Source organism: Sphaerodactylus townsendi, linkage group LG01 (genome assembly GCF_021028975.2).
Source record: "Sphaerodactylus townsendi isolate TG3544 linkage group LG01, MPM_Stown_v2.3, whole genome shotgun sequence".
Lineage (NCBI taxonomy): Eukaryota > Metazoa > Chordata > Lepidosauria > Squamata > Sphaerodactylidae > Sphaerodactylus > Sphaerodactylus townsendi.
In genome coordinates, this window is record NC_059425.1 from 156,758,486 (window position 1) to 156,786,272 (window position 27,787).

Here is a 27,787-nt window from a genome sequence, read left to right on the forward strand (position 1 = left end):
TATAGCAAAGGAACCTGTTGCAGCAGCAGAAGCTTTGCTGACGGAAGAATTGGGAGATGTAATATCACTTGTGTCCCTCTCCTTACTGGAGCCCTCCCAACCTGACTTTAAAAAAAAATCTGTGTAGGTCCTCTATTGCCAGCTTTTCTTAGGTCACAAGTGACAGTGAGGGTCGAGCGAGCACATCACTTATGTCAGGACCTCGAGCTTGTGCTTTGAAGACTCCAACCCATGATCTGTTAAGGCCATGTGAATATTGTTGCAATCTGTGCTGTTTGTTGAAAGCAACGTGTTCCTAGCATTCATTTTATTTCCATGAAATGTGTACCTAGCTTTCCATTTCTGGGGAGGATTTTCAGATTGCATATATCCTTTCCACTGAATAAATATGTAGCCTATAGGCATTACCAGAGCAGACCTCACAGGAAAATGAAAATTGAATATTCCTTGCTTCAGGAGCCTCCGTGGAACTCCTTATTTTTTTTTCCCCAGAAAGTGTTTTCAGTTCTGGTTTTGTTTTGTTTTTCATTTGGACCACTGGCCTTCCTTACATAAATCAATATATTCTTGCCCTGGTGAGCCAACCTACTAGGGAATTGTCTTCAGGCAAACAAAAGCATCGGCATGGATATTAATGTGTTTTTCCAATTCATCTCTGTGAAACACTCTTCTGAAAACCGAGCTGGGGCCACTTAAAGGCTGGCACTGGTAAAGGGGAGCAGTCTGGCAGGCTCTCACCTAGAGACATGAAAGAGCACGTGTGAGGAAAAACTGCAGGTGGTATGGATTTCTGTTCTCCCGTGATGGTTTTTGACCCAGGATTTTGCTCATTTCAGGACAGTTCTCTTAAGCCTTCCCATTTGGCTTAAGTTTGAATATGTGATGATGGTGAAATTACTTTTTTCCATCTTTCTCAACTATAATTGTTCAGAGTGGCAACTTTGAGCGACTCTTGCCCTCACCGGACCAATCCAAATTGAGGCCTGCCAGGCTGTGATGCCCTGCCAAGTAACCTGGGGGTCCACCTGGATTCGTCTCTTTCAATGGCTCGGAGCCCCTCGGGGATAGGGCGGTATAAAAATCTAAATAATAAATAAAATAACCATATTCTGGGGCCCCCAAAATTCATCCCTTGTCCTCAGTAGGAAGGTAGTTTGCTACTTCTGTACTTTGACCCTGTTCCTTTAATCTCCACTTCCTTTCTCGCTAGAGTGCCTAACTTGTATCATTTTTAACAGTCTTGACAATCTGTATACATTTTACTGGATGGTATTTACAAAGTACAGTGTGGTAACACCGGTATTTCTCCAAATCCCTGTTCTGGCTTCAAATCTCCTAGGTGCAGCAACAACTCGGTATCCCTTACTCTTCTGAGTGATCCTCAAGCTGGGTCCTCTGTACCTTGTTGTCCTTCCTTGCTGTGATTTCCCCGGTCATCTCTCTTGCTCAAGATTGCTGCTTCCTCAGACCGTTCTGCCTTTTCCCCTGTGCTCTAACCCATTTGTCAGGAAATGTGTCCTAAAACACTTATGTGGTGCAGCCTCTCTCTGTGTCAAAACCTGAACCCGTCATTGCATTTCTGTGCTTTCACCCCCTTATTTACCCTTGTTTCTCTTTCTTTTTCCCTCCTTTGCTCTCTGATATCCACTGCTCCTGAAATTCAGATCATGAGCCCGTTTGGGCAGGGGCCTGACTTTTCTTAACGGTACTCTGTAAAGCGCCAGGTTTATCGCTGTTCCTTTTTTCGGTATTAATTATGTGGAGCCTTGGGTGGTCTTGTGTAGATGCTATGAAATGCACAGTCTTCTCGGTGTATAAAATAGCCTCTGCTGTGCAGGAGGCGCTCAGATCAGCACAGAAACAGTGCATTCCGTCTCCAGGAGAGGGAGTTCCTTACGTGTTGCTGATCAGCAGAAATGGCTAGCTAATTAAAGCACGAGTGGTTTTAATAGACTCTGGAGTGAATCGCATTCAGTCTGGCCAAAAGATGGTGCAGTAAAGAAGAGAGGGTGTGTGACAAACCAAAAGGCTCTTAGAAGGCATCACACTGGAGAGAACCTTCATCACCGGTAGAAGGCTAAATGTACATTTGAGGGCGCAAAGACTCGCTGTTTAGTATTCCACATAATTTTCCATGTCATCCTGCCCATCCTTGTGTTGTTTTTGTATCCTGCCCCATAATTAATTCGCACTGTTTTACATTATGTATCTTAAAAATAAAATAAAAACGAAGCAGTCTTCATGTGAATTGCAGACATGTTTTTAAAGGAGGCTGTGATCCTGGAAGAAGCGGTGAGAATAAAACTGGATACCATGCATCTGATGAAAATAAAGACATTATTATAAATCAGTACTCTTCTGGGATCATTTTGAAATTATTTTTAATTCATTTTATTTAGCTACATTTGCATCCTGACATTCGTCCAAGCACTACATATGGTTGATCCTCTTTGACTGACACAATGTGGAGCAGGTTCAATTGAGTTTCACTTCAGAGTAGAACTCGGTCATCCAAATCCAATCCTCGAGGTCCAGCAAGCAGCACTTGAGAAGTTGAATGCATCCCACCAGCCATGACTTCCAACCAGTGGCGTAACGCCAACGGGGCAGAGGGGGTGCGATGCCCCGGGTGCACACTGGTGTGGGGGAGGGGCATTCGCGGGGCAGGGGCAGGTGGTGCTGCGGCAGGGGCACAGGGCGCACATGTGCCCTAGACAGAGTTCCCCCTCGCTCCACCCCGCTTCCAACATACCAGATATTTTACAGTATTCCTATTTTGTTATCCTGGTTATTCAAAGGAGACCTTGATTGGCCACCTTAGAGGGCTGGGCAGCCTATACTCATTATGGGATGTGTTGAGCTGATTTGCTTCATCTACATCACCACAGTGTTTTGGTCTTGCCCAAGCTGATAGGAAACCAATTAACGAAATCTGTGCACCGCAAGTATGTGCTGTATCTTAATAAACTGGATGTATTTTAAAATTCTTCATATAACAGTTACAGTGCAAGGGTGTTATTTTTCCTAATTAATCCTAGAAATGCTGATGAAATTGGTGATTTCAGAGGTTCCCATGTGGAAGACTCCTGTTTGATTCTTTTTAATGCAGAATGTGACTATTGTGGCTGGCTTTGCATTTAATGTGTGAAGTTTTTTCTAAATTAAAAGTCCTGCAGAACATTAAAGACTAATGGTAAAAAAAACCCTGAAAAACTAAAAATACAAAACTAAAAACTCCAAAGAAACTTAAATGTTAAGCTTTTAAAGATTTATTCCAGCTCTGGCTTTTTTTAAAAAAGACTGTACTTTTGCATAGCACAGAGCTCCTGTTTAATTTTGAAACAAGAGACTAATGAACTACACCTTTTTCAAAAAAATATGTTCAGCTTTTGTTCTATTTAAAATCATTTAAAAATCATTTAAAAAATATTCACCCCCAGATATTGGACAACTTGGAATGTGGCTTAGCAGAAGATGGAAGCATGACTAACCTTACACAGGAGAACAGACAGGGTAAGTAGCCCTTAAGCTTTTTCACAGACAGTGGATTTTTATCACTTGCCTAGGAACTGTCAAAAGCTCTCACAAGATTGCTCCATAGATGTTAAAACAGTGGTATTGGCGTTCACGTAGCCAATTCTGCCTTTTGAATGACAAACCTTGTTCTTTGTTTGCTGGAATTCATTTCACAGATCCGCCTTTTATTTTGATCATAGTGATGCATTAAATCAGATATTTCCAGTTTAGAAAAAGAAAATGGGTGCCATTCTAGAGTGACAGATTTATGATTCTAGCAGTGTGAAGCTAAAACTTTGAAGAAAAAACCAAACGACCATTCGGTCTTAACTCAACGTGTCTAGAAGTGTCTCTGGCAGTGGAAATTCTTTTTTAGGCCCAGACTTGCCCTCCAGGGTAGTACTACCTATTCGATTATTTTAAAGGATGTTCTGTTGTATATTACCATGTTTTGATGGCATTTTTTTGCAGGTTGTTGTGATAGGTCCTTTCTACCGACACGGCCTCTTATGATTTTGGCCAACCAGGTTTGTTTAGAAATGTAAACCTTCACCTCAGTTACAAGTTCTTGTAACTGAGTAGCAAGTGTAAAGGTTTTGGGTTTGCTGCCGGGAAGTAAGGTTAGTTGTAAACAAGTAGAACATGAAGATCACAAAGGCAGGCATGGTATGTAAATAGCAAAGATGATTTATGTATTTAGAGGCCATGCAGGTCTCCAGACAGTTAAAGGAGAAACCTGTCTGAGGCACATAAATTTAAGCTAGTCGGTTTGAATGTTCTTTAATGCTTTAATGCTACACTGGCTCCTTTCAAACACACAGGATGCAGCCCATGTCAGCCTGTCCTTTCCCAAGAGTCATACTACACGGTACCGTGTATGCTTATTATTAGAGACAGGCTAAACAATCTATTCTGTCCCAGAAATAGAGCTAAACTACTCTGCCATACTATCAGGCAAAGCTACCCTTCAAGCAGTCTCCTCTTTTACTGAGGCAGACTCAGACCGTCATTGCCCCCTCCTGGAGGCAACCCTGAACTCCCTCCCTCCAAAATTCCATCTTCCATGCCCCCCCCCCTTCCGCGCAAAGGAGCAGCACTCCCATAGGCTCAAATGAGTGTCAGTTTTTCCCTTCTGGGACAAGACAGCCGCTTGTCCATCACAGGTGTTTACCATTTCCCCCCCAGCTAGAATGAAAGAACATAACCAAGGATATGGCAGTGTACATACTTGAGAGCCCTCCGGACTGGAACTTCAGTTATTCAAACCCGTTTTGCGTTCCTCTGGATAAATGCACGGAAAGAGGCTGCTGCTTCTCTGATTTTTAATTCCCTTAGATGTGTGGGTGCTTTCCATTTGGATCGAAGGATGTGCCACATTTTCTTTTTCACCTTTTAAAATAAAAGGCTGCCATTCCGGATGATTTTTTTTTTTGTTCCATTGTGTGCTTAATGAAGTTTTTTTCATAGTCTTCAGCATTCTTTCATGCTGTCAAGCAGCCACCTGGGTTCCAGTCAACCAAGGTCGAACCCCTGGCACACCTCTTAGAAAATAGCCTGTGCAAATATGCAGTGCCCCTCCCGGTACATCGGGTAATTGAACAGGAAAGGCTCCAGATAGGCAAGGTAGCATTTGGAGCATTCTTGTGAAACTGTGACCCTCTCCTATGCAATCCTAAAAATGGAAATTAATAAGTAATGTAAAAAAAAAGAGATTAATTTGAGCTCAAGGACTGTTATCGGTGACAGGCCTCCACCTACAGGACCTGTAAATTGCAAGTGAATCTCCCTTTGCCTCTCGGAGGATTTGTTACCAGCTACCTGTTTGGGATTTGGTGACGAGGATGGGGCAACTTGAGTCCTCAGTGAAATGAAGTATCCAGTCACATACAGCACGCTAGTATGGCAGGCTTTTCATCTGCAAAGCATGAAGTCACCCACCCCCCTCAAGAAACCCAGCTAAGATGCATGTATGCAGGTCATAGCTATAACCCTTCCAAAGTTACTTGTAAGGACAAAGAAAATGTGGAAAAGGGCTGTTATTCTCTATGCCTCACCCTCCCTCCTCTCTTTTAAGCATCTGTGGCCAAATTATGTTTCCTTTCTGGCTCCGGGGTCGGTTTCCCTCTGGCTACGGTGAAAGACTTGTCTCACAGTTGTGCTCTGTGGCTCTTGCTTCCATCTTCCTCCTCGCTACCCAGTGGCATGATTGTTTCTGACTGCTTGCGCCGTCTCTCTCTCTCTCACACACGCACACACACACTGCAGCTGCTTTTCAGAGCGTAGCTTGGCTGGGTAGAGACTCCGAGGAAGGCAGCCAGCAGAAGGGGTGGGGAGAGCACTGGAGCATCTGTGAAAGAGGTTGTTATGCGCTTGGAGTGCAGCAGCATTACAGCTGCCTGTCTGCTTAATGCTGCCCAGAGGACACTTGTAGGGACTGTTGGCATCTCTGCCTGAGTAGGTCAATCAGATCAGCTCCCTGCAAGGGGCTCTGGTGCATTTTTGAGCTGCAGGAAACTTTCTATATATGTTTTCTTGTGAGCTCCAGCTGAGGCAAGCTTCTCTTGTTGTTTTCCTTTTTTTTCCTTGTGAGCGGTGACTGGAAATAGCCTTCCTTCCTTATGGGATTAGATCCGCAGCATCGTTTCCCTGCTTCTTGTCTGAGTAGGTGTTGCGCAGACCAGCTTGTTTGCTGTGCCTCTTTTCAAAACAGAAGGGTAGGGCATCTCATTCTTCATGTGTTCAGTGGGAGGAAAGAGATTTAGCATTGCACCATTTTCCTAGCAGCCCTCCCCCCCCCTTTTTTTGGTAAAGCAACGAGTCCTGCAGCTGCTCCAGAATACACAAATTCCCTGAGAAACAAAACAAAAAAGCAGCTTAGTACAAACCCACCAAAACTGCGGCCTGCGTTAATAACTGCAAATAATTCACGTGGCAACGGTTGGAATTAGAAATATTGAGGATGTTTTTGCAGTTTCTGTCGGTTTTCGTTTGCTAATCTTTTATAATCTTTGAAAAGCATTCTGAATTGTATTTATGCATCCTGTACATTTGCACCGTAGAGCATGATATTTTATTTACACTAGCAGAATTCCCACGAATATCGAGGTCGCTGCTTAAAAATACTGACCGGTTTCTGTGGAAGAAGGGACGTGGTTTTGTTTCAATTTGGTCTCCCGTTTCTGCTCTGGCTTTTTAAATGTTGTTTTGTTGGGCTTATATTAATTTTTTAATCTTGTTTCTCAGTGTGTTTATATTGGATTTTTAGAGTACTGTATGCAGGCATGCCCTTTAGGGATAAGACTGTGCAAGCATTCAGGCCGACTTATGAATCAATTAATCTGTTGGAGGTACCTAAGGTTTTTATAAGGCAAATAATTTTATGCCCTGAAAAGAAATTTCATATTACGTCACAGGAGCAAAGCGACCCATCACGCCTTGTGCCATTCTTAAGCACATTACCTTCAACTTGAGTTCTTCTGTTATGGTTATCTTCCTGGGATACTTTTCACCCCAGGCATTCAGGCCGAACCTGAAAGCAACTAAATTTACAGCTGAATCCTGCGCATCAGAAGTAAGAGAGTATTCCTAAGATGCTCTACTCAGAAGAGAGCCCCATTTTATCCAGTGCAGCTTACTCCGACAAAATTGTGCTAGGGATTGAGGTTTACAGGGACCCTTTCCCTCATAACCTTGCATAAAATTTAATCCGCCACCACCGAAAACCATAATTCCAGCCCAGTGCTACCCGGGTCTTCAGTTTTATTTCACAACTTGGCTTCGTGTTTGCTAATACTTGATGACACGTCCCTCCTAAGCTGCGAGATTTCTGCACGAGCCATTCTGTTACAAACACCAGGCACCTGTCCATGAACTCAGGGAGTGAGAAATTGAGGAGCGCTTCATGCAAGCAGTCTTTAGACCCCCCCCCCCCGAGCTTCCAGAGCATGGGGGTGGCAGACAAACTCAGCAGGTTTTCCTACTGCCGTGCTAAGCCAGAGGCAAGAGGGCAGGACCCCAGGCTGAAGCTGGCTCTTCAATCGCCATGCTCTGGCTCCAAAATGAGATTTTAACTTAGCTGGTCAGTTTGAGGCAGCTGAGTAGTGTAAATTTAATCTTCTAAATTGCATGATTACACATTGATGGTCCTAATTACTTAGCGCTCCTGCTCACACACTCTCTCTCTCTCTCTCCCTCTTTCTCAACCCCTGCCTTTTGTTCTGTTATTGGAAAATGAACGCTTCCTTTGAGTTGCTGGAGCTAAAAGCTTGAGAGGCTGTTTCCAGCTTTAGCTTATTGCTTCATTTATTCTGGCAGTCTGTTCCTTGCACCAATCAAATGACTTGCCGTGGAGAAGGTACAGGATTTTTCTCCCCCCACCCCCCACCCCCCATTCCGAAGCAATATGGCAGAATATTAGAAACGTTATGCTTGCAAGGAAGTGATGTTAACGAGGGGGGGAAATCGTTTGAATTGGAATGCGTGTGACCGATAATTGACGGCTAGGGAAAGAGCTTCTAATTTATTTGTGCCCATTCACAAGCTGCTCTCATTTTACAGCCTCTGTTCAGCTGTGGAGGTCACGTCTGGGCCGGGTGATGTACTCCATGGCAAACTGTCTCCTAATGATGAAGGTAGGTGGGTGCCGTTGCTGCAGAGTTACCATATATCCTCGAATAGAGTGCCAGAGAGGCAGCGCGCCGAGTGTGGCTGCCCTTTGTGGGCGGCAGGCTGCAGCTGGACCTTCCCGCTGAAATCGGGCAACAGCCCAGGCACCCGCAGTGCATATGGCATTTTTAAGAACTGCCCTTTTCAGGCTGAGCGTTCTGTTCGCTGCAGCTGGAACAAGTGTGATGGATTTTCTCCCTTTGCTTATTCAAACCATGCCCTCAAATTTCTGCTGTGTTCACATGTGTCAGCAGTGCCCCTTCTTTTGCATTTGTAAGGGGCGACGCTCTGAAGAATTTAAACCACCGCACTACTCCGGTGGCTCTCTGATTGTTCACCCTGATCCTGTTAATAATTCAGACCCTTTTTATCGCATCGGCTACCCACAAAGAAAGGCCAGAGCGGAACAGATTTTTTTCCCCTTCTCCCTGAGTCTGGAAAGTTAGTTGCTTTGTTTTCTCGAATCCTTTCAGCTTCTTGCTGCTGATTTTTTGCAGTTTTTCTTAACAGCGCCGGGGACAAAAGGCATCAGTGCATTGATTGTGTAGCAAGTGCGGCAGATATTTAAGAGCTGCCCTGAGCATGAAGCCGGGTCACCAATCAGTTGGCATCCAAAGCCCTGCCACATTTTTAGCAGTCTTCTCACCTCTGGCAGCATTCCCCTTCACCTGCCAAGCCTCAACAAGGTCAAGATAAATCCACAATTGAGATCTCTGTGAAGCTATATAAAGCCCAGTTTAAGAAGGAAGTTTACGGGTTACTTTTCCTGGGCTAAAATTGGTGTTATACTTGAATACACGAATACACTGCCCTATACTGAATGATACCACTGGTTCTGTCAAGTTTTGTGTACTTGACTGACAACGGCTCTCCTGGGTCTCGGGCTGAGGTCTTTCACAGCACCCATTACCTGATGATCCCTTAGCTGGAGCTGGCAGAGATTAAGCTGGGGATCTTCTGTGTGCCTTAGAGGTGCCCTAATAATGAGACGTGCCCCTTCTCCCCCAGTTACAATGAGACGTGCCCCCTCTCCCCTGTTCAAGTCTCCAGATAAAATAAACATCTCTGGGCTGAGCTGGAAGAGATTCTGGGAGTTTTGCAAGAAGAGCTCTCAGTGTTTTTCAATGCAGTTGTTTCATTATTTAATTTATATTTATTTTAAAATGTATGTATCCCTTCTTTCTCTGGATCATCCCACCAATGCAAATTATCTTGCAGGAGAACAGTTTGGATATGAATCACAGTGATGATCCAAATTTGGATCTGACATTCCTTTATAACTGAATGTTTCAAAAGGTGGGAGCGCCATTTATAGTACTCTTGTCTAGATTGCCCCTCAGTTTAGTAGAAATCTAAATTGTCAGAAGTTATAAAACTATCTGGAGCTTCCCTTCAGGTGACCCCATAAAACTATCTGGAGCCTCTCTTCAGTTGGAAAAATAAAGTTGGAAAAATAAAACCCTTCTTAAAGGCCTAGGCAAAAAGATACATTTTGACATGGTGGTTAAAAGACAGTAAAGTAGGAACCAGGTGAGCCACAAGGGGAAGAGTGTTCCAGAAGTGAAGTGCCTCCACACAAAAAATGCTCTGTCTCTAGTAGCTACCTATCTCACCTTTAAAGGTGGGGGGTATGGAGGGCAGGACATGAGAGGCAGCTGTTAACTGGCAGTCTAGACCAGGGGTAGGGAACCTGCGGCTCTCCAGATGTTCAGGAACTACAATTCCCATCAGCCTCTGTCAGCATGGCCAATTGGCCATGCTGGTAGGGGCTGATGGGAATTGTAGTTCCTGAACATCTGGAGAGCCGCAGGTTCCCTACCCCTGGTCTAGATAATATGGAAGGAGATGGCCCTTCAGGTACTCTGGCCGGCAATTCATGCCGGTGGAGGTTCAGAGGCTGTTCGCACACTAGCGTGAGATCGGTCCCGTCCCCCCAGCCGCAGAGGCAACTCCGCATGGACCGCCTCTCGGTCGGCCCCCTCCACTGACCTCTTTGTCCAGCATCGCTCTGGAGAGCTGCAGGGACCCGCCCACGCTGCCCTCCGACCTCCAGGGGTTGGAGGGCAGCATGGGCGGGTCTCTGCAGCCCTCCAGAGCGACACTGAATGAAGAGGTCAGTGGAGGCGACGGGAAAAGCAGCATCTTCCCACCTGTGCAGTTTGCACCACGGCGACAGAAAGACGCTGCTTTGCAAAAACCTTGCTCAATGAGCAAGGTTTGCAGCAGCGGCTTCACGCCGCTCCCGGGCGGTCAGGATGGCGCTGCTGCAATGCAGCAGCGCCTCCTGTGCGAACAGCAGCCCAGGGATGGCGTTTTTGCCGTCCCTAGGTCACTATATTTCGCCTGTGCAGAAAGGGCCTATAAAACAAATCATAGAATTGACTTTTCAGATCTTGAAGTAGACTACTTTTCACTGATTTCCATAGAATTTCTTTTTTCTGCATCTAATCCTTTTTTTCTCCTTCGTTCATGCTAAACGTAGCATCTCCCTTCAGTAGTGACTGACCATCTGTTTGCTTTACTACTTCGTTTTTTTATACATATAATGATTCTTTTGAAGCACTGCAATTCAGTCCCAGATCCCTATACAATAATGGTTTGCATAAACATCCATCTCTAAATACAGACTTCCAGGACCATTCTGAGAATTCAGGTCTCTGCTTCGGCAGCACTGTGTTCAAGCCTTAAGCCGTCATTAAAGCCTCCTTGCCAATTTTCCTCGGATGGTGCCGTCTCCGCTTAACAACTTCGGTATCATTTCATTAAATACTCTGTTTTGGAGAGGGATGTTCACATGCCGAACTCCAGAAGGAAAATGGGAATTCAGAGAGGTGGCCACCATCCGTCACTGGGTGCACCCACCCCATGAAGGCTTTTTATTTGATTTTTTTGTTGCTCATCTCAAACAACCCCCGCCCGCCCGCACGCACGCACGCACACACACACGCAGATCACAGCCCGCCACTTTTAAAAAAAAACTCTGAAAAGTTCCACGAACAATATGTGATGGACCATGGTGTGATGTGATGGACCAGACTTCCCTCTGTGATACACCTCTGAGGATGCCAGCCACAGATGCAGGCGAAACAAATACTTCCTGTGATGGACCAATAGCCTGAGTCAGTATAGGTCAGTGTCATGTATTTATAGTCTGTTCTGTTTATAGATGCATCTCTGTAATGGTAGGAACTGTGAGGGAGCATGGTCATTTCTGGCTGTTTGGTCTGATCGGGAAGCAGGTTATTTGCTGCTTCCACACAGCCTCATGGTAGACCTGTGCGCCTCCTAGCTTATCCCTGGCTTTTCAGCATTCTGTCCCTCACATATGCAGAGGGAAGTCTGGTCTAAACCTGCTTCACTACAGTCTTTTTAGAAAGATTACAGCTAAGCTGAGGTACCTGACATGCGGATGAGAAAGTCTAGATCTTTCCTGGTTGTGCCCATATTTGTGTGAATTTCCCTGCCCCAGTTCCCTGCAGTTGCCATCCCCCCCCTCCCCAGTCTTTTCTTTTAAATGGGCAACTCTGATATTCATTCATCTGACTACTAGGTCCTCTGAATTCCTACCTTCCACTTTTTCACAAAGGTGGATCCTAACCGTGTCTTCCCACATCACTGTGTCCCGTTAAAAGCCTTCCTCCCACTTAGGGAGCCTTTCTTCAACTTAAGTGGCTCTTCCATCTGAGGAAGGCTCATTGGGGGATGGTTGGATCTCCCAAGCACAAGGGGAAAGGCCTATCTCTTCAACACAAAGGGCTGGAGGCTTTAAAAAAACGATAGCTGGGAATTCAGAGGAACTAGAACAGCGGGTCGCAACCCCTTTGGGGGTCGAACGACCCTTTCATAGGGGTCGCCTAAGACCATTGGAAAACAGTCTTTTTATATTTTATATATACCAGTGTTATGGTTGGGGGTCACTACAACATGAGGAAATGTATTAAAGGGTCACAGCATTAGGAAGGTTGAGAAACACTGAACTAGAAGATCCTGGTACTAGATAGTTATACTGTTATTGCAATTTTTTAGATGTCCATTCTTCCCTCTCCCCCGCCCCCCATCCAACAATGCCCTCCAGTAATGGTAGATGTCATGCATACACAAACACACAGACAGACGGTACTCGGTACTCAGTCCAGTCCAAGGTCAGCACAGATAGTCCTCCGCCTGAGTGACACATCCAAATGAGTAACATGATCAACACAAATCCAGGAGTCTAGGCCAAGGTCAGAACAAAGAAGATGAAGTACACACACACATGAGTAGGACAGCAGCAAGCAGACTCATTGCTTCCACGCAGCCTCCTGTTTCCTGGCCTCTTTTAACATGCCCAAGCAGCTGAAGGTGGCCAGGACTGCTCCTGCAAAAAAACTCCTCTTTCCTGTTGAGACTGGAGTGGTGCAGGGCTACTAAGTGCAGACTATTCCTCCTGCCCTAAGGTCTTCTGCACTAACCAAGGATGTGCTGGACTGCAGGGGCAGAGCAGGCCAGGCTCCATGTGGCAAGCTTGGCACTAGGAGGCTCAGGAGCTTCTGAGGTCCCTTCTTCACATGCAGAACAATTCACAATTGTTTGAAAGTGGATTTTGCTATTCAGCACAGTAAAACCCAGCTTCAGAATGCATTGAAAGTGGATTGAAAGTGCATTATTCTGCATGTGTGGAAGGGGCCTGAGCAGAATCCCCGGTTGTGGCTCAGGGTCTGAGCTCACAGCCTCTGTGTTGGTTTCCAGTTGTGGTCCTGGGACTGACCCCATAGGTCAGACGGCTTCCTCCTGCCGCTCCACTGGGGATGGAGCACTGTGCCACCGTCTGGCTCTTCATCTGAAGAGTCCTCAGAAACCTTGGGCTCAGCTGGGCCATGGCAGTAAGGAAAATTGCAACAGCATGGTGCTATGGCAAGGAAAACAGCAAAACATCAAAACAATCTTGGAAGTTGCAAGTAATGGACAAGATTGGGGGTAGGGGGGTGTTTTGCTGCCTCTACACAGTTTGGATGCTAATTCAAAGTCTCTGTGTGAAAGCAGATGCTTCCCACAGAGGACACGCCATGGTTTGCTGTGAACTGGATCAACTCTAGCAGGCTCTTGGGCACATTCACTCCCTGCTCCCCTCACATTTGGCAATCTAATGAAATATTTTCTGATGAAAAGCCTGACTGGTCATCATATTTGTACCTCAAATTGTAACTTGCTTCCTTACACACACAACAGGATTTCAAACGGAAAGGAGAAACCATTGTTGTGTGGTTCAGATGGAGTGGCAAACTGTGATTTGGTGCCAAAGCACAAGTCTTGTGTCAGTTGGCTGTGAGGGAAGGTAGCCCAAGCGCTTTCAGGCAATGGCACAGATTGTAATTGCGTCTGAACTATGCCACAACATACTTGCAAACCTGTGTAAATATCCCTCCTTTATACTGCAGAAGCTATATGCCCTTTAAAATAGAGGACAATTTTCTTCTGTATACTTTACTGTCTTTAGTCTAGGGAGAAAGCACACTTTCAGGAAACCTATAAAATCACTTGCATTGTTTTTCATTGCGATAATACTTAAAATCACATACAAGAACAGATAATTAAGAGTGTGTTTTCAAGAACTTGACACACCTTTATTTATTATTCAGTCAAGTAGATCATTCAGATGTCAGCTTTCATTTCATGGGTAATAAACATTCATCCCCCCTCCCAGTCATGCTGGAATTGGTAGAGTGCCGTCTGATGCCATCTAGTGACAAAAAATATCTTGCATTCCAACTGATTTTGGAACCAGTTTCTTGCTACTGAAGCCAGCAGAAAATTGGTGAGAAGAATGATAAATTGAATTAAAAATGATGACAAATTGAATGAAAATAACATGTGTTATTAATTGAGCTTGTAGAAAAAGGAAACTGAGCATGCACTCTTAAGTCAAAAAATGACAAAGAATGGTTTGCTAGAATCCTACTTTTAAAAGTCCCCTTTAATAATTATTCAGTAACGATCCCCTTAGCTTTCAGTACATTCTCGGAAGTGCACGTTTCAGCTTGCTTTTCAAAACTGTAATTTTTTTCCACTACCACTATGTCTTAATAATGTTTCAAGCAGAATTTTCAACAGTGCAAATATTTAACAGAAAATAATATTTGTCTTCAGGTTAAGATAGTGCCCATCCACTGTTTTATTTTCCTACTAACGATCTCTTATCAAGCTATTTCTTTCTGAATGTAACAGGGTGGGCGTAGGTATACATCTGATTGTTTCTTTTAAAACTGTAAAATTCTAGTGCCTTGCCCATTGGGAAAAATTCCAACTCAGGGTCCTTATGGAAAATATATTGGGAGAAGATCCAAGTCATATTTATCACGTATTTATCATGTTGCTCCTCCATGCTCGCTCTCTCTCCTCTCTCTCTCTCTCTCTCTCTTTCTCTGAGAGCAACAGCGGTGTAGTGGTTAGGCTTATATGGGGAATTCAGATTAGCCTGTGCACTCCAACACACACCAGCTGGGTGACCTTGGGCTAGTCATAGTTCTTCTGAGCTCTCTCAGCTCCACCTACCTCACAGGGTGTTTGTTGTGAGGGGGGAAGGGAAAGGAGTTTGTTTGTAAGCCCCTTTGAGTCTCCTTGCGGGAGAGAAAGCGGGGATATAAATCCAACTCTTCTTCTCCTCACATTCTCTCTTTCTCCTCCCCCACTCTCCATTTTATCTTCACAACATCAAAGTAGATTGTGCTAAGAAAGCAGCGATTAGCTGAAGGACATCCAGGTTACTCTATGGCAGAGCAAGGATTTGAACCTGACTGCCCCAGATGCTAGTCTTACACTCTAAGCACTCATGTCACATCAATTCTCTTAGAGGAACTCCCCTCATAAAATTAGTTAAAATAGACAAAGTAATGTTGTCATTAACTAGGGCACACCCACAACGTTCGCCTGAGTACATTGCAATCCTAGTAGCAGTGAAGATTATTGGGAGAAGAATGGCATTTTTGGAGGGACAGAATCCTGCAAAAAGAGACTGCTGGGAATTGAAGCCTTCATGGCACAACCATACCTGTGACTCCTCCACCCTTTACTTCCTTTGAGATGGTCTTTATGACACTATATAAGGAGTGATGCAAATTGATAGCCTAGTCTAGTTCAAAGTTGTGGGGAGGGGAGAATTATCCAGAGTCGGTGCTGTAAATGCATGCTACATTTACCGTAATTACTCATCTAATACCAGTAATTACCAGGAGGAGTGGGGGAGATCTGGAGTAGGTCAGCTTATTTGGAAGTCATTATGCATTTGTTTGCTGGAACAACAAGCAAAGCCTTAACCCTCCAGAATACAGTGGCATTCCCTCTTCATTTTCACATCCTGAAGAGCCAAGGAAGCACAACCTATTCAGATGTTCAGGACCCTGGATAGCTCTTTCATGGATTTCTGCAGGACGTCTGAATGCACATGGGGAGGAGAGGTTTACTTGACTGGAAGGGCACCCGTATCACCCTGTTTAGGGACAAACTAATGTATTGGGAATGTGATTAGAAGCTTTCCCTTTGAGATGTTGACGCAGATGAGTTTTCAAACAAGCATTCTAAGGAGGTATGAAGGCCATGCAAAAAAAGTGTACCACTTCAGAAAAAAATACTGCTTTACAATTATATTTAGAACTTGCCTTTCTTCTGCCACAGAACTCAAGATGAGCAACAAAAAGAACTTACACTGAATTAGGCTCACAGTACTAGACTGTCTATCTTAAAATACATAAGTGGAATACAATGACTAGAATGATTCTCTGGTGTATTATTACAACTCAAAAAATGCACCATAGTGCTTCAGACCATTAAGAATCACTGTATACAAACAAGAAAAGTTTTGTGTCAAAGTACAAACATCAACTAATGTCAACGTCAACGAAATGCCCATTGAGCTAACTGGAACCCAGATACAAATCAGTCTCACATGTACTTCTAAAGGCTAGTGCTACCTATGAACATAAATATAATGAAGAAAAACAATTAACATGAGTAATATAACATCCATTGTGCAATTTACAAAAAGTCCCCTTACAAAATGCTCAGTTACATTTGGGAACCTTCTGGAAGCTTGAAGGTCCATGCAAACCTTTGGGGTTGTTCCAAAGTTTAAGGAAATCAACTTATGGAACCTATGAAAAACATTGCATGTAATAAACAGAATAGCACATGATAAACAGGACATATAACATAATATAAAATAATTCATGTGAAATAAAGCAAGAATGGTTACCAACTCAGACAGCGGTCTGTGCTGAAGCTCTAGCTGCCGCAAATGTCCGTTGGCAGGCTAAGAGCATACAAGTAATTTAAAGGGAGGACAGGTATACAAGGCCACAGTGTCGCAGGTGCTGTGAGCCCATTTCAGTGTAAGCTCTTTTTGTTGCTTACTGTTTTACATTGATCCCCACTTACTTAGTACAGTGGACAGAACTCGAGATGGCATACAGAGGGGTTCTAGAAGGCACCTTATTGGGCAGTGACCAAATTCACACCAGCTTTCACCTTCAACAAGTTGGTCCTGTCATGGGCCCTCCAATTGCTGCTTGGGCCCAATAGTTGAACATACAATTTAAGATGTACATACACATTCATCATGGGAGAAGAATTGATTCTATATAGAATTGATCATTACTACTTTCTCATAAACGTATTAACAAAATTCTCTTTTTTTGTTGAATTTTACTTTCAGTACTTCTAAAAATCTAAGTAAAGGATGAGCTAAATATCTTGTCAGGTAGATTTTTAGCCCGTTTTCAAATGTTAGCAGGCATGGTATATAGTGGTTAAGAGCAGGTGGATTCTAATCTGGAGAGCCTGGTTTGATCCCCCACTCCTCCTTTTGAGTGGTGGAGGCTTATCTGGTGAACCATATGTATTTCCGCACTCCTACATTCCTGCTAGGTGACCTTGGGCTAGTCACAGTTCTTCAGAACTCTCTCAGCCCCGCCTACCCCACAAGGTGTCTGTTGTGGGGAGAGAAAGAGAAAGGAGATCTTGAACCTCCTTACAGGCTCCAAAGTTATCATCATCTTCTTCAGAATAATGTAAACAGAAGAGATCAAATTAAAGCCGCATTCTTTATTTTTGCCCAAATGTGCCTTTTAGTTTTGTCTAAATTTATTCTCCATATCATTGGCTGTTAGTGCAACCTAAAGACAGAGTGGATGGGGAGCGAGAGGAGAGAGATGCTAGATCTTACACAGTGAAAACATCTGAGGAAAGCAACATGCCCTAGCAAGGTATGGGAGTGATTCCTTAAGGACTTTCTTCTGAGCCAGAACCTCTCTTGTGGGGAGATGCACAGACATCCTGCTTAAGATAGGCTGCAGTGATGCTGCCAAAAGAAGTAGAACGAGGCTGCCAACTCAACAGAATCCCTGGTGAGGAAAGCTTCCACTGATAGCCAAATTGGTGCCCAGCCATAATAGGACCTCAGACTGCAACCCTTGGTCCTGTGGCATGTCCTTTCAATCATTGATTTATGTGCGTACAAAAACAGGATCAGTTTGAATGCTATACTTGAACCTGTTATTAGTGCTTAGAACTACATATGCAGGTTTTAATTTCCATTAGCAGAATTGACATTAGCATAAAAATGTACTGTTTGATACAAACATGTTGTGTGATGTGCCTACAGAGGCAACAGCTGTAGCAGACACCACCTTGCCATTAATAATGCTGTGCTGCATTCTTCTTTCTCAACGTCTTGTTGGCTCGATGGGAAAGGAGTTAAGCTGGATAAGTTAAAATTCTTTGTACTAGATACTTTGTACTAGATAAGTTAAATTCTTTGTACTAGATACCTCTTGGAGGGCAAAACAAATACCCCCCCCCCCCCCGCTGCAGGAAGGCGAAGCAGCTGCTATTGTACTGTTGTTCACATTAACAAACCTCTGTGTCAACATTCCCGCTCCCCCCACCTAGGGTAGAATACTTGAGGAGTCTGCTCAAAATCAGAGCAAGCACTGGAGCCTTACGAGGAAAGAGGGTGGCAGTTGGCTGGAAGCAAAGGGGACATGCCCTGTTGGTGGGATTCAAAAGGTCAGATGGAGAAATGTTTCATGTGTGGAGGCCTTTCAGCCCCCACCCCAGTTATGCAGCAGATTTGATCCTGGGGCCTTAAGAAGCAGCTTTTGGTGCAGGGCCAACTGCCCTAATTGCAAACCACAGCAGACTGGGAGGTGCAGGATCCCTTGGGTGACAGACTCTTTAAGCTCATAGGTTCTGTATAGAACTGGGATAACTGTGAAGTGCACAGAGCATTTGTAAGATTTCTTGGTTTGGGCAGCCAGTGTTAAGCCTTTCATGTTTTGATTACGTATTTCATGCTTCTTGTTACTGGTTACCTCCACACACCTGAAACCTGAGGAATGGATCAAGTTAGGAATCCAGGTGAACAACTCTTTAAAATATAAGGCAACAAGCAAATAATTGATCTCAGTAAAATTAAGTGCAGTTGCCCCATGTCTTTTCCATGTACACTGATCTACTTTTTAAATTTTACTTTTTCCATTTAAAAACTACAGTAAAATCAGGGCCAAGACCCACCAATCAAGAAGCCATACTCAAAAGGCAAATCAACATCCCTGATCCATTTTTAAAATTTGTCTCTTTAAACCATCAATCAAAACAAGGGGAGAAAAAACACTTTCTTTGTTAAATCCCTGTCCAGTTGCACTGATCTCATTTGAAGTTCCCTTCATCTAGTCTTAGTGGCTTTTGTCTTATCAAAACGCAGAAGAGCAGGGGCCGTTTTTCATGCAAGAAGAATTTTTTAGAGTACTAGTGCTCTAAAAAATATACATTGAAATATATTAAAATGCATCTTATTTTGAAATGCATCTTTCTAAGTCCATGGGGTCAATGGGCTTTGAAGACTGCAACTCTGCTCAGAATTGTACTATAAACCAAGCTGACTGCACTTGGAACTTCAGAAGTCTTCAGTTGTTGGAAAGAAACAATTTGATGCCGTTGCAGAGTATGAAAACCTGGACAGCTGTCAAACTATGGCTTATAGGGCAGAGTTGTTTGGGTCCCTTGTGCTTGAGCCAAATCTTTGGAGCATCCTCATATCTGTGTAGGGGGGACAGAGGGAGTTCTTTCCCATCTGGCTAAGGAGATTCTTGTATATATCCCCCCACCCTTTTTTTTAACTACAACCAGCCCAGTAGCATTTAGTGCTGAGGTGAGAAAACCGTTCCTCATTTTTCAGAGATGATATTCTTCCCCATATGGGGGATTTCCACTTATCTGTTTATCATGCATGTGTGTGCCCTCCCGTTCGTGAAACTGTCTGCATGGAGCAAAAGAGAAAATGCTGACCTTGCGTATCTGTGTGTGTGTTTTGACCCCTTAGGACTATGTTCTTGCTGTGGAGACCTATCACACAGTCATCAAATATTACCCCGAGCAAGAGCCTCAGCTGTTGAGTGGAATTGGAAGGATTTTCCTGCAGGTATATACTGGAGTCTGAATAAAGCCAGATGCCAATCTTTCTTGACAATGATAGAACTAATATTTGTCTGCTTAAAAACTGCCTTGGCTGTGTATGGCAGAGATGTTGTTTATTAATCAAATGGTACAGTCGGAAGCCTACAGTTTAACAGGTTATCTAACAGAGGTGATCACTGTGCAAAAGTAGTCTATACATGAAGCAGAGATGATTGACTGGATAAATCGTATCCATGCCTTCCACCTGTGATTTAAAATGTGGGAAGAGGAACGTTCCAACCTTTATACATGAGATTCTCTCCCCATTTGATTTACGTGAGCAGTCTTAGTAGCAGTACAAAGAGAATAGTAGACATCTGTTGAAGGTGGCAGTCCATACTAAAGTTTGCTTCTACATAGAGGTTTTGCTCTGATTTGGCTTACAGACTGACACAAGTTAATTTTAAGCATCCACATGAACTCATCTCCTAATTGTCCCCTTTTTGCTCTGCTTTGCTTTGATGTTTCCCAATCTTGGTTTGACACAACCTTTGGGGAAAGATTGTGGTCAAAGAGCGTTTGCACTTGTAGATGGGGAAGTGTTCATTTTTACAGATCCCGCCCAGCTATTTCCAGGTGTTTCCTATCAGCAGTTGTTATAATGTGATAGTACGTTGCTGCTCTGCCCAGCAGCAATGAGAGCTAGACAGACAGTCACCACTATGTGGAAGTACCCAGAGCCTGATTAAAGATACTGTAGTCCCTTGAACACCAAAGCCTGTGCCCAATAGAAAGTTACTTCACCTTTGAAATCTGCCATGTAATGGAGTGGCACCCACTCTTTGCCCTAGAGAGCTTCCTCAGGAGAAGATTTTCACTTGACATTTTGCTGTTTGCTACGGATATCCCCAAGTACAAATTACATGTGCACTTTCTTCCAGTTGTCTAGGCCCCAAGAGTATAAATACCCACATTTCCTTCTAAAATATATGGGAATGACTGAGTTGTCCCTTGCCCAAGTCCCAGCTCCTCACAGAGGATTTCCAGTCATGATAAATTCCAGCACGTCCTATTTTCCTTCCTTCATGAAGGCAAGCTTTTCACAGTGGACAGAATTTATATGTGGTTCTAAGCATAAACCACCTAGATCTGCTGCTGCCATTTCCTTGGCAGAGCCTTTTTAAAAAGATTAGTGCTGCATTCATCCTCAACACAAGGACAGCTGGCTCTTTAGTAATTTACTTCTGCTGCTGCCCAGCTTAAGGAATCTTGTCAACCTAGAGTTCTGTGCCACCACTGGTACGGGAGGCAACGGCTGCACAGATGGACTATCCCTTTGATTTATCGGGGAAATTCCTGGTGTGCTGCTATCCTGAAGGACCACTGGTAGCCAAAAGCAAGCTGAATCAAGTGGGGCCTGCAGTATTAGAAGAAGGAGGAGGCAGTGGTGTTGGCATTTGGATTTATATCCCCTCTTTCTCTCCTGTAGGAGACTCAAAGGCACTTACAGTCTCCTTTCCCTTCCCGCCACCCCCACAACAAACACCCTGTGAGGTGGGTGGGACTGAGAGAGCTTTGAAAAGCTGTGACTAGCCCAAGGTCATCCAGCTGGCATGTGTGGGAGTGCACAGGCTAATCTGAATTCCCCAGATATTAGTCAGAACCTCAGGATTTGCTTAGCTTGGACCCAGTCTGTTGTGAAATGGCTACCATGGCTTGTGTCACTGCTGACCTTATGGTTCTGCCAGCACCACAGTGGCCCCTTGTCTCTATTTGCTGTACTGCTGTCTGAGCATCCCAGCCCCCTCTTGAACCACCATATTCCGCTGTTCTGTTGGGTGAGAGTAGCTTGCTGCTCTGAAGGTTGGTCAGGTCGTTGGCTTTTGTGAGAGCAGCTCTAAGTCAGTGTCTATACTACAGAAAGTTTGAATACATAAATGACAGCGGACCACCCATTTTCCTGGCAGCTGGAGAACCTTCAAAGGAGACGTCTGTCATTTTCAGAACCTTTAGAAGTATTTCTCCCTATTTTTGACTGCTTCAGATTTTTCCCCTCTCCTTTTATTGTTAAATTTAACATTCCTTTTTAAAAACAGCAAAATTAGAATATTGATGGTATTATCACTTCACTGACATTGAGAGGCAAGTTATCGTCCCACTCACATATCTCTGCATTCCTACCACTATCATATCTCTGTATGAGTGATGCCTTGGATTGGGTTGAAGGTATGAGTTTCATTTTTAAAGGAAGTAGAATGACTTGGTTAGCACTTCCTTAAAATAGTCGTGTCAATATCAGATAGTTTGAATTGAAGGCTGCCGTTGACAAAACATGAGAGATTTTGATGTGACCGTATGCTGACATTTTATTTATAAAAAGAAAGCATTTTTGGAAAATCAAGTTTAAAACAAAACAGTGGCATAGGAGGTTAAGAGCTCGTGTATCTAATCTGGAGGAACCGGGTTTGATTCCCAGCTCTGCCGCCTGAGCTGTGGAGGCTTATCTGGGGAATTCAGATTAGCCTGTACACTCCCACACACGTCAGCTGCGTGACCTTGGGCTAGTCACAGCTTCTCGGAGCTCTCTCAGCCCCACCCACCTCACAGGGTGTTTGTTGTGAGGGGGGAAGGGCAAGGAGATTGTAAGCCCCTTTGAGTTTCCTGCAGGAGAGAAAGGGGGGATATAAATCCAAACTCCTTTTTTTTGTTGTTTAAAATAAAACGACTTGAACTTGTTGTCTTAAAGGAAGGGCTCAAAAGCCATCAGTAAATGTCACTGGATTGTGTTTGGGTGGCTGCAGAGGGGCACGCGGAGGAGCAGGGTTCAATTCCAGGCTGTGCTTGTTGGCTCTGAGGTCTGTTAGAGGCCTGGCTTTGCTTCTGAGGCAGCGTTCCCAACCTTGAGGAGAATGCGAGGAGAGTGGCTCACGTCTCAGAGGAGCAATCTGTCTGTCCAATGCGAACAGCCACGTTAACAGACTCTGAAGGGAGTCCTGTCTCCTTCCAAGTTAGCTGTTTCAGGGGGCCTTGAGGGAAGAGGGATTATTGGATATTCTTGAATTAGTGGTTTTGCTGTCAGAATGAGGCCTTTTCCTTCGGGTGCAGCAGAGAGGAAGACAGAGCACACCAAACCTATTGGCCCTGCTTACATAACCTTGAACAAATATCAATGGGAAAGCACTGCTCCTTCCCGAAAGGGTTTGGGGGCTGCTGCTGCTGCAGCCTGAACAGCGCCTGTCCTCCATTGCCTGTCAGCGGTCCCCTCCTTTTCACTTTGTTGAAATCCAAATGAAAGAATGGCAAGTCATATATTATCATGCTGAAGGCAGAGGAGATGCGAATGTGAGAGAGCAGCTTTTTAGGAAGTGAACTTTTAACTGCAGCAGCAAAACTGGAGATTATGAAGATTTGGGTCCTGTCTAAATTCTGTGCATGGAAGCATTGCTTTCCTGCCCCCACTTCCCACTTCAGTTTGAAATGCCCTGAAAATGCTGCTCCTGAGGGATGGATGACCCCCCCCCCCCACCACCACCACCACCAGTATGAGGGAAGAGTTAAAGAGCAACTGCTGCAGGGGGGAATCAGCAAAAATCACCTCCCCCCTTGTGAAGAAGAAGAAGAAGAAGAGGAGAGTTTGGATTAATATCCCCCCCCTTTCTCTCCTGCAGGAGACTCAAAGGGGCTTACAATCTCCTTGCCCTTCCCCCCTCACAACAAACACCCTGTGAGGTGGGTGGGGCTGAGAGAGCTTCAAAAAGTTGTGACTAGCCCAAGGTCACCCAGCTGGCGTGTGTGGGAGTGCACAGGCTAATCTGAATTGCCCAGATAAGCCTCCACAGCTCAGGCAGCAGAGCTGGGAATCAAACCCGGTTCCTCCAGACTAGAATGCACCTTGCTCTTAACCACTACGCCACTGCTGCTTTTAACCACATATCCACTGCTTGTGGATATGAATCTTCCCACAGGATCCAACCCAGTATGCCCATGAAGAATATTGATTAATCAACAAGGAACTGGTTTTGCTGTTTCTCAAATAATCATTATTCTTCCAAATTTGTACACGGTTAGCAATTATAACATGAAATTATGGAGGAACTGGGTATCATGAAGGACCCAAAAAAACCTGCTGAAGTTGTTTTGGAGACAGCGACATAATACTGTGTGTAGTTGATCTTGGGGTTGGACACACGCTCCTGCTAACATCTCTGCCTACTGTATGGTCTTGAGAAAACCACCATCTTTAAACCCAGACTCAGACAATGCATGTAACCCATCACCCTGACACAGCCCCACAGTCACATACGACAGCCTACTCAGGAAAGGACTGCAAATCCAAGACAATTGACAGATACCTGGCAAAGGCCAACAAATGGTCACATGACTTGGCCCTTGCCTTCCACTTGGTGAGTCATTTGAGATTGAGGCCTGCTCCTCTCACCTCTCTAGGAGCAACCCTTAATTTCTGTGCCTCGCATTGCAGCAAGATAAAATGAGAGCCAGTAAAGAGCCTCTTGTTCGAAAAGCTCTCTGGCAATTCTGATGAGTGACCTCATTTACTTTCTTTACTTGTACACGTACTACATTGCACTCAAAATTGGTCTCATTTTTCTTCCCCCTTTCCGGCCATTTGTATAGATAACTGGCTTTCAGTAAAGAAAAAAAATCACCCCTCAAACTCTTTTCCCTCCTCAAGGAAGCCAGACATTGTAAGGTGGGAGGGGGATTTGAAAAACTATTTAAGAAACTACTGGGAGTGAATTAGATAACATAGAACTTTTGATACCAACTGGGTAGAAACAGAAATACCTCTCAGTTCTGGTTGTTGCCCTGCTTTTTTGTTTTTTTGTGTCCCCACCCCCGTCGTCATCCCCCCTCCCCCAGCTGAAGCAACTGCAGTCCAGGGCAAAGAGCAACGTGGATGGAAAGAAAAGATCCTTTACTGGGGCTGTGTTCCAAGTCCAATTCTGTGTTCCTACCCTGTAGCCCAGGGGTCTGCAACCTGCGGCTCTCCAGATATTCATGGACTACAAATCCCATCAGCCCCTGCCAGCATGGCCAATTGGTGTAGCCAGAGTAACTGACATGATGTAACTTTGAGGCTTAGCCCGGATACCAGTGACATATTAACCACAATACCACACGCTCCAACAATGATGTGCTTGAACTTGGTGATTCCAACAATGGGCAATCAAGAATAAGGTGTCAGTGACAGAGCAAACAAGCCATCACAAAACCAGCAATTACCGGAGAATCCGTCTCTGATGATTTAAGAATTGAATTTATGTAACCAAGGCTCCAGCACTTGTCCTGGAGAGTGTGTAATGTTTTTGTTGCTTGATGTTCATTGACTTGTGTACAGGGTGTGGAGTCCCATTTGGACATGGTTTGTAACGTTGGATGTTGTTGCATGCATGCTTCTATTGTCACTTTTATTGTTTTCTCCATATACTGTTTCTAGAGGCTGTGGTGTAGTAGGCTTGTTGGATTTCTGTAGTATATTCACATCATGCCTCACAGATTTTTGTTGCTTGGTTGCCTACCCCCATAGCCTACTTACATACCAAAATATGAAGAGATGGATGATTTGCTGATAGATTCCCAATTTCACATCTAGTTGCATATTTATATTGTCATTTATTAAAATGTTCACTTTCTGCAACTCAAGAAATCCAGTCGTGCAGTCCGAGCGATTTCCACGGAGACAACAAAAGCATCATTTGGTACCATTGGGCAAAACTCTATTAAGATCCCCTATTAAGACCAGTTGCTTGGGGGGAGCAGCAGCAGAAGGCCACTGCTTTCACATCCTGCATGTGAGCTCCCAAAGGCACCTGGTGGGCCACTGCGAGTAGCGGAGTGTTGGACTAGATGGACTCTGGTCTGATCCAGCAGGCTAGTTCTTATGTTCTTACGTTCTTTGGCTCAGAATCATCTCAGCTGATTACTGTCTGTCTCTTCTGCAAACAGCCACAGAAACTAGAAGATTTTCTAAGAAGAGTAGCATCCTGGGTCTATTGATCTTGCTCTAGTCTTCGCTGTGCATATTTTTAGCTCAGGGCCTTCTGTTAATATTCCCTGCATGTTATCGCTATCCCCTTCCCCTATTTTTCCCAGTATTGGAAGATGTTTTTGTATGAAAACCTACTTTTTGATGAGTCTCTCATGTTTTGCTGATTGCAGTAACTTCTCTTTTTTTACCATTTCATGCTATCCAGATTGGAGACATAAAAACTGCTGAAAAATATTTTCAGGATGTCGAGAAAGTGACTCCAAAATTGGATGGACTGAAGAGCCAAATTATGGTTTTAATGAACAGGTGGGAGATCTAAAAGCCGAATTAATCTCAAACGTGATTTTGCAAAGATTGCGCTGTGAACATTAAATGGCTTTGGAGAATATCTATTTCTCTTCATTTCTGGTACTACAACTGTCAAAAGAAAGTTGGATTGACATCTATTGGCCCATGAGATCTGTAAAGACATGATGTAGCCATGTTATCCTGCACTGAAGTTGTCTTTTCTTTGTTATGAGACCTGATGTCTTAAAAGCTTCTTGTCCACCAAAGACCTGGGTTTTTTTAATGCAGATCTCTCAATATACATTTCAAGTACAAAGAAACCCTTATTTGCCATTACACCAGATAGCCATCTTACTTTGGTAACTGCAGAAATTTTCAAGAACATACAGCCTTCCAGCGATTTAAATGATAGGGCTGTAGAACAATGAGATTGTCTGCTAATCTTCTTGCATGCCATTAGCACAGGCCCCTTCCACACATGCAGAATAATGCACTTTCAGTTCACTTTTACAACTGTTTGCAAGTGGATTTTGCTATTCCACGCAGCTGCAAAGTGGATTGAAAGTGCATTATTTTGCATGTGCAGAAGGGGCCACAGTGAAGTATTGCTGTCAAGCCCAATCCTGCTCTGGCCATTTCCATCAGCTGAACAGAACTTTCCTGCCTCTCCCTTCTCACTGCAGTCTACTGATCTGCTGCTCCTAGGGAGTGGGGGACCCCGAAGAATGATCTGAGGGGGCTCTGAAGCAGGAAGGGGAGAATTGATGGAAATGGTCAGTTTAGTCTGGATCCAACTCAGCCGGGATTTCTGAATGAACATATTGAACGAGATTGGATGCAACTGCCTGTCGATGGGTTCTAGGTAGCAAATGTCTGTTTGTTGTGTGTTCATGTATTATTTCTGTTAGAGTGTAGCTTCATTTTGTGTCGTTTACTCTGGAAGCGGAATCCCCTTTTGTACAATCATAGGCTTGGATGTACCACCTCAGTTCTGCAGAAGGGAAACTGCCATCCACAGAGCATGAGTTTCTCCCTCCCTCTCCCACTACAGCCTCCAAAAATGGCCCCCGAAATACAGTTCCACAGGGGTCCCCATGTCACCAGAGCAGCACTGAGCAGGCATTTGGGGCTGCAGGGGAAGGGGGTAGGTGGAAAAGTTTCATTTGAATGGAAATACTTCCATTCAATGAAACCCTCCAGTGAATCCAAGATGTAGTTTATAAGCTTTCTTGAGACACTGTCATGAAGAAGAGCTGTCAATAATAATTGCCTCATTCATGAAATAAGCATTCTGGTTCCGTTTTGTAGTATTTTTACTGCATTGGGTTTTCTTGAGTGGCAGCTGTCCTCTAAACAATTGTTCTGTCTCTTCCCCCTCGCCCCTTCCTTCTCTTCCAGAGCATTTCTCCATCTTGGTCTGAATAATTTTGCAGAAGCTCACAAATTCTTCACAGAGATTTTAAAGATTGACCCATCAAATGCTGTGGTAAGACATTTCTAATAGTGGAATTCATGTCTCATTTGGCTTTTGAAATATTACCCCTTTAGATACCAGGCCCTTATTGGAATGGATGGATGGAATATGCTGAAACAACATTGGGTGCAACCAGTGGTGGGATCCAAAAATTTTAGTAACAGGTTCCCTTGGTGGTGGGATTCAAACAGTGGCATAGTGCCAATGGGGCGGTGCGGAGCATGACGGGGGTGTGGTCGGGCATTCCGGGGCTGGGCATTAATAATTTCTCTGTTACTGTAAAAAACTCTTACTGTAAAAAAAAAGTTCCTGATTTCCAGCTGGTATCTTTCTGTCCATAATTTAAACTCATTATAGCAAGTCCTATCGTCTACTGCCAATAGAAACAACTACTTCTCCTCTAATTG

The 27,787-nt window shown here is 44.2% G+C and overlaps 1 protein-coding gene across 1 annotated transcript in view; it reads left to right on the plus strand.

Moving 5' to 3' along the window:
- Positions 1–27,787, plus strand: part of TRAPPC12 (trafficking protein particle complex subunit 12) — a 77,355-nt gene that overhangs the window by 48,226 nt on the left and 1,342 nt on the right. Inside the window, exons 8-12 of the mRNA XM_048498139.1 lie at positions 3,441–3,513; positions 8,074–8,147; positions 19,535–19,633; positions 25,824–25,924; positions 27,305–27,392. Of these exons, the coding sequence (XP_048354096.1) occupies positions 3,441–3,513; positions 8,074–8,147; positions 19,535–19,633; positions 25,824–25,924; positions 27,305–27,392 (435 nt within the window). The remainder of the gene's footprint in view (positions 1–3,440; positions 3,514–8,073; positions 8,148–19,534; positions 19,634–25,823; positions 25,925–27,304; positions 27,393–27,787) is intronic.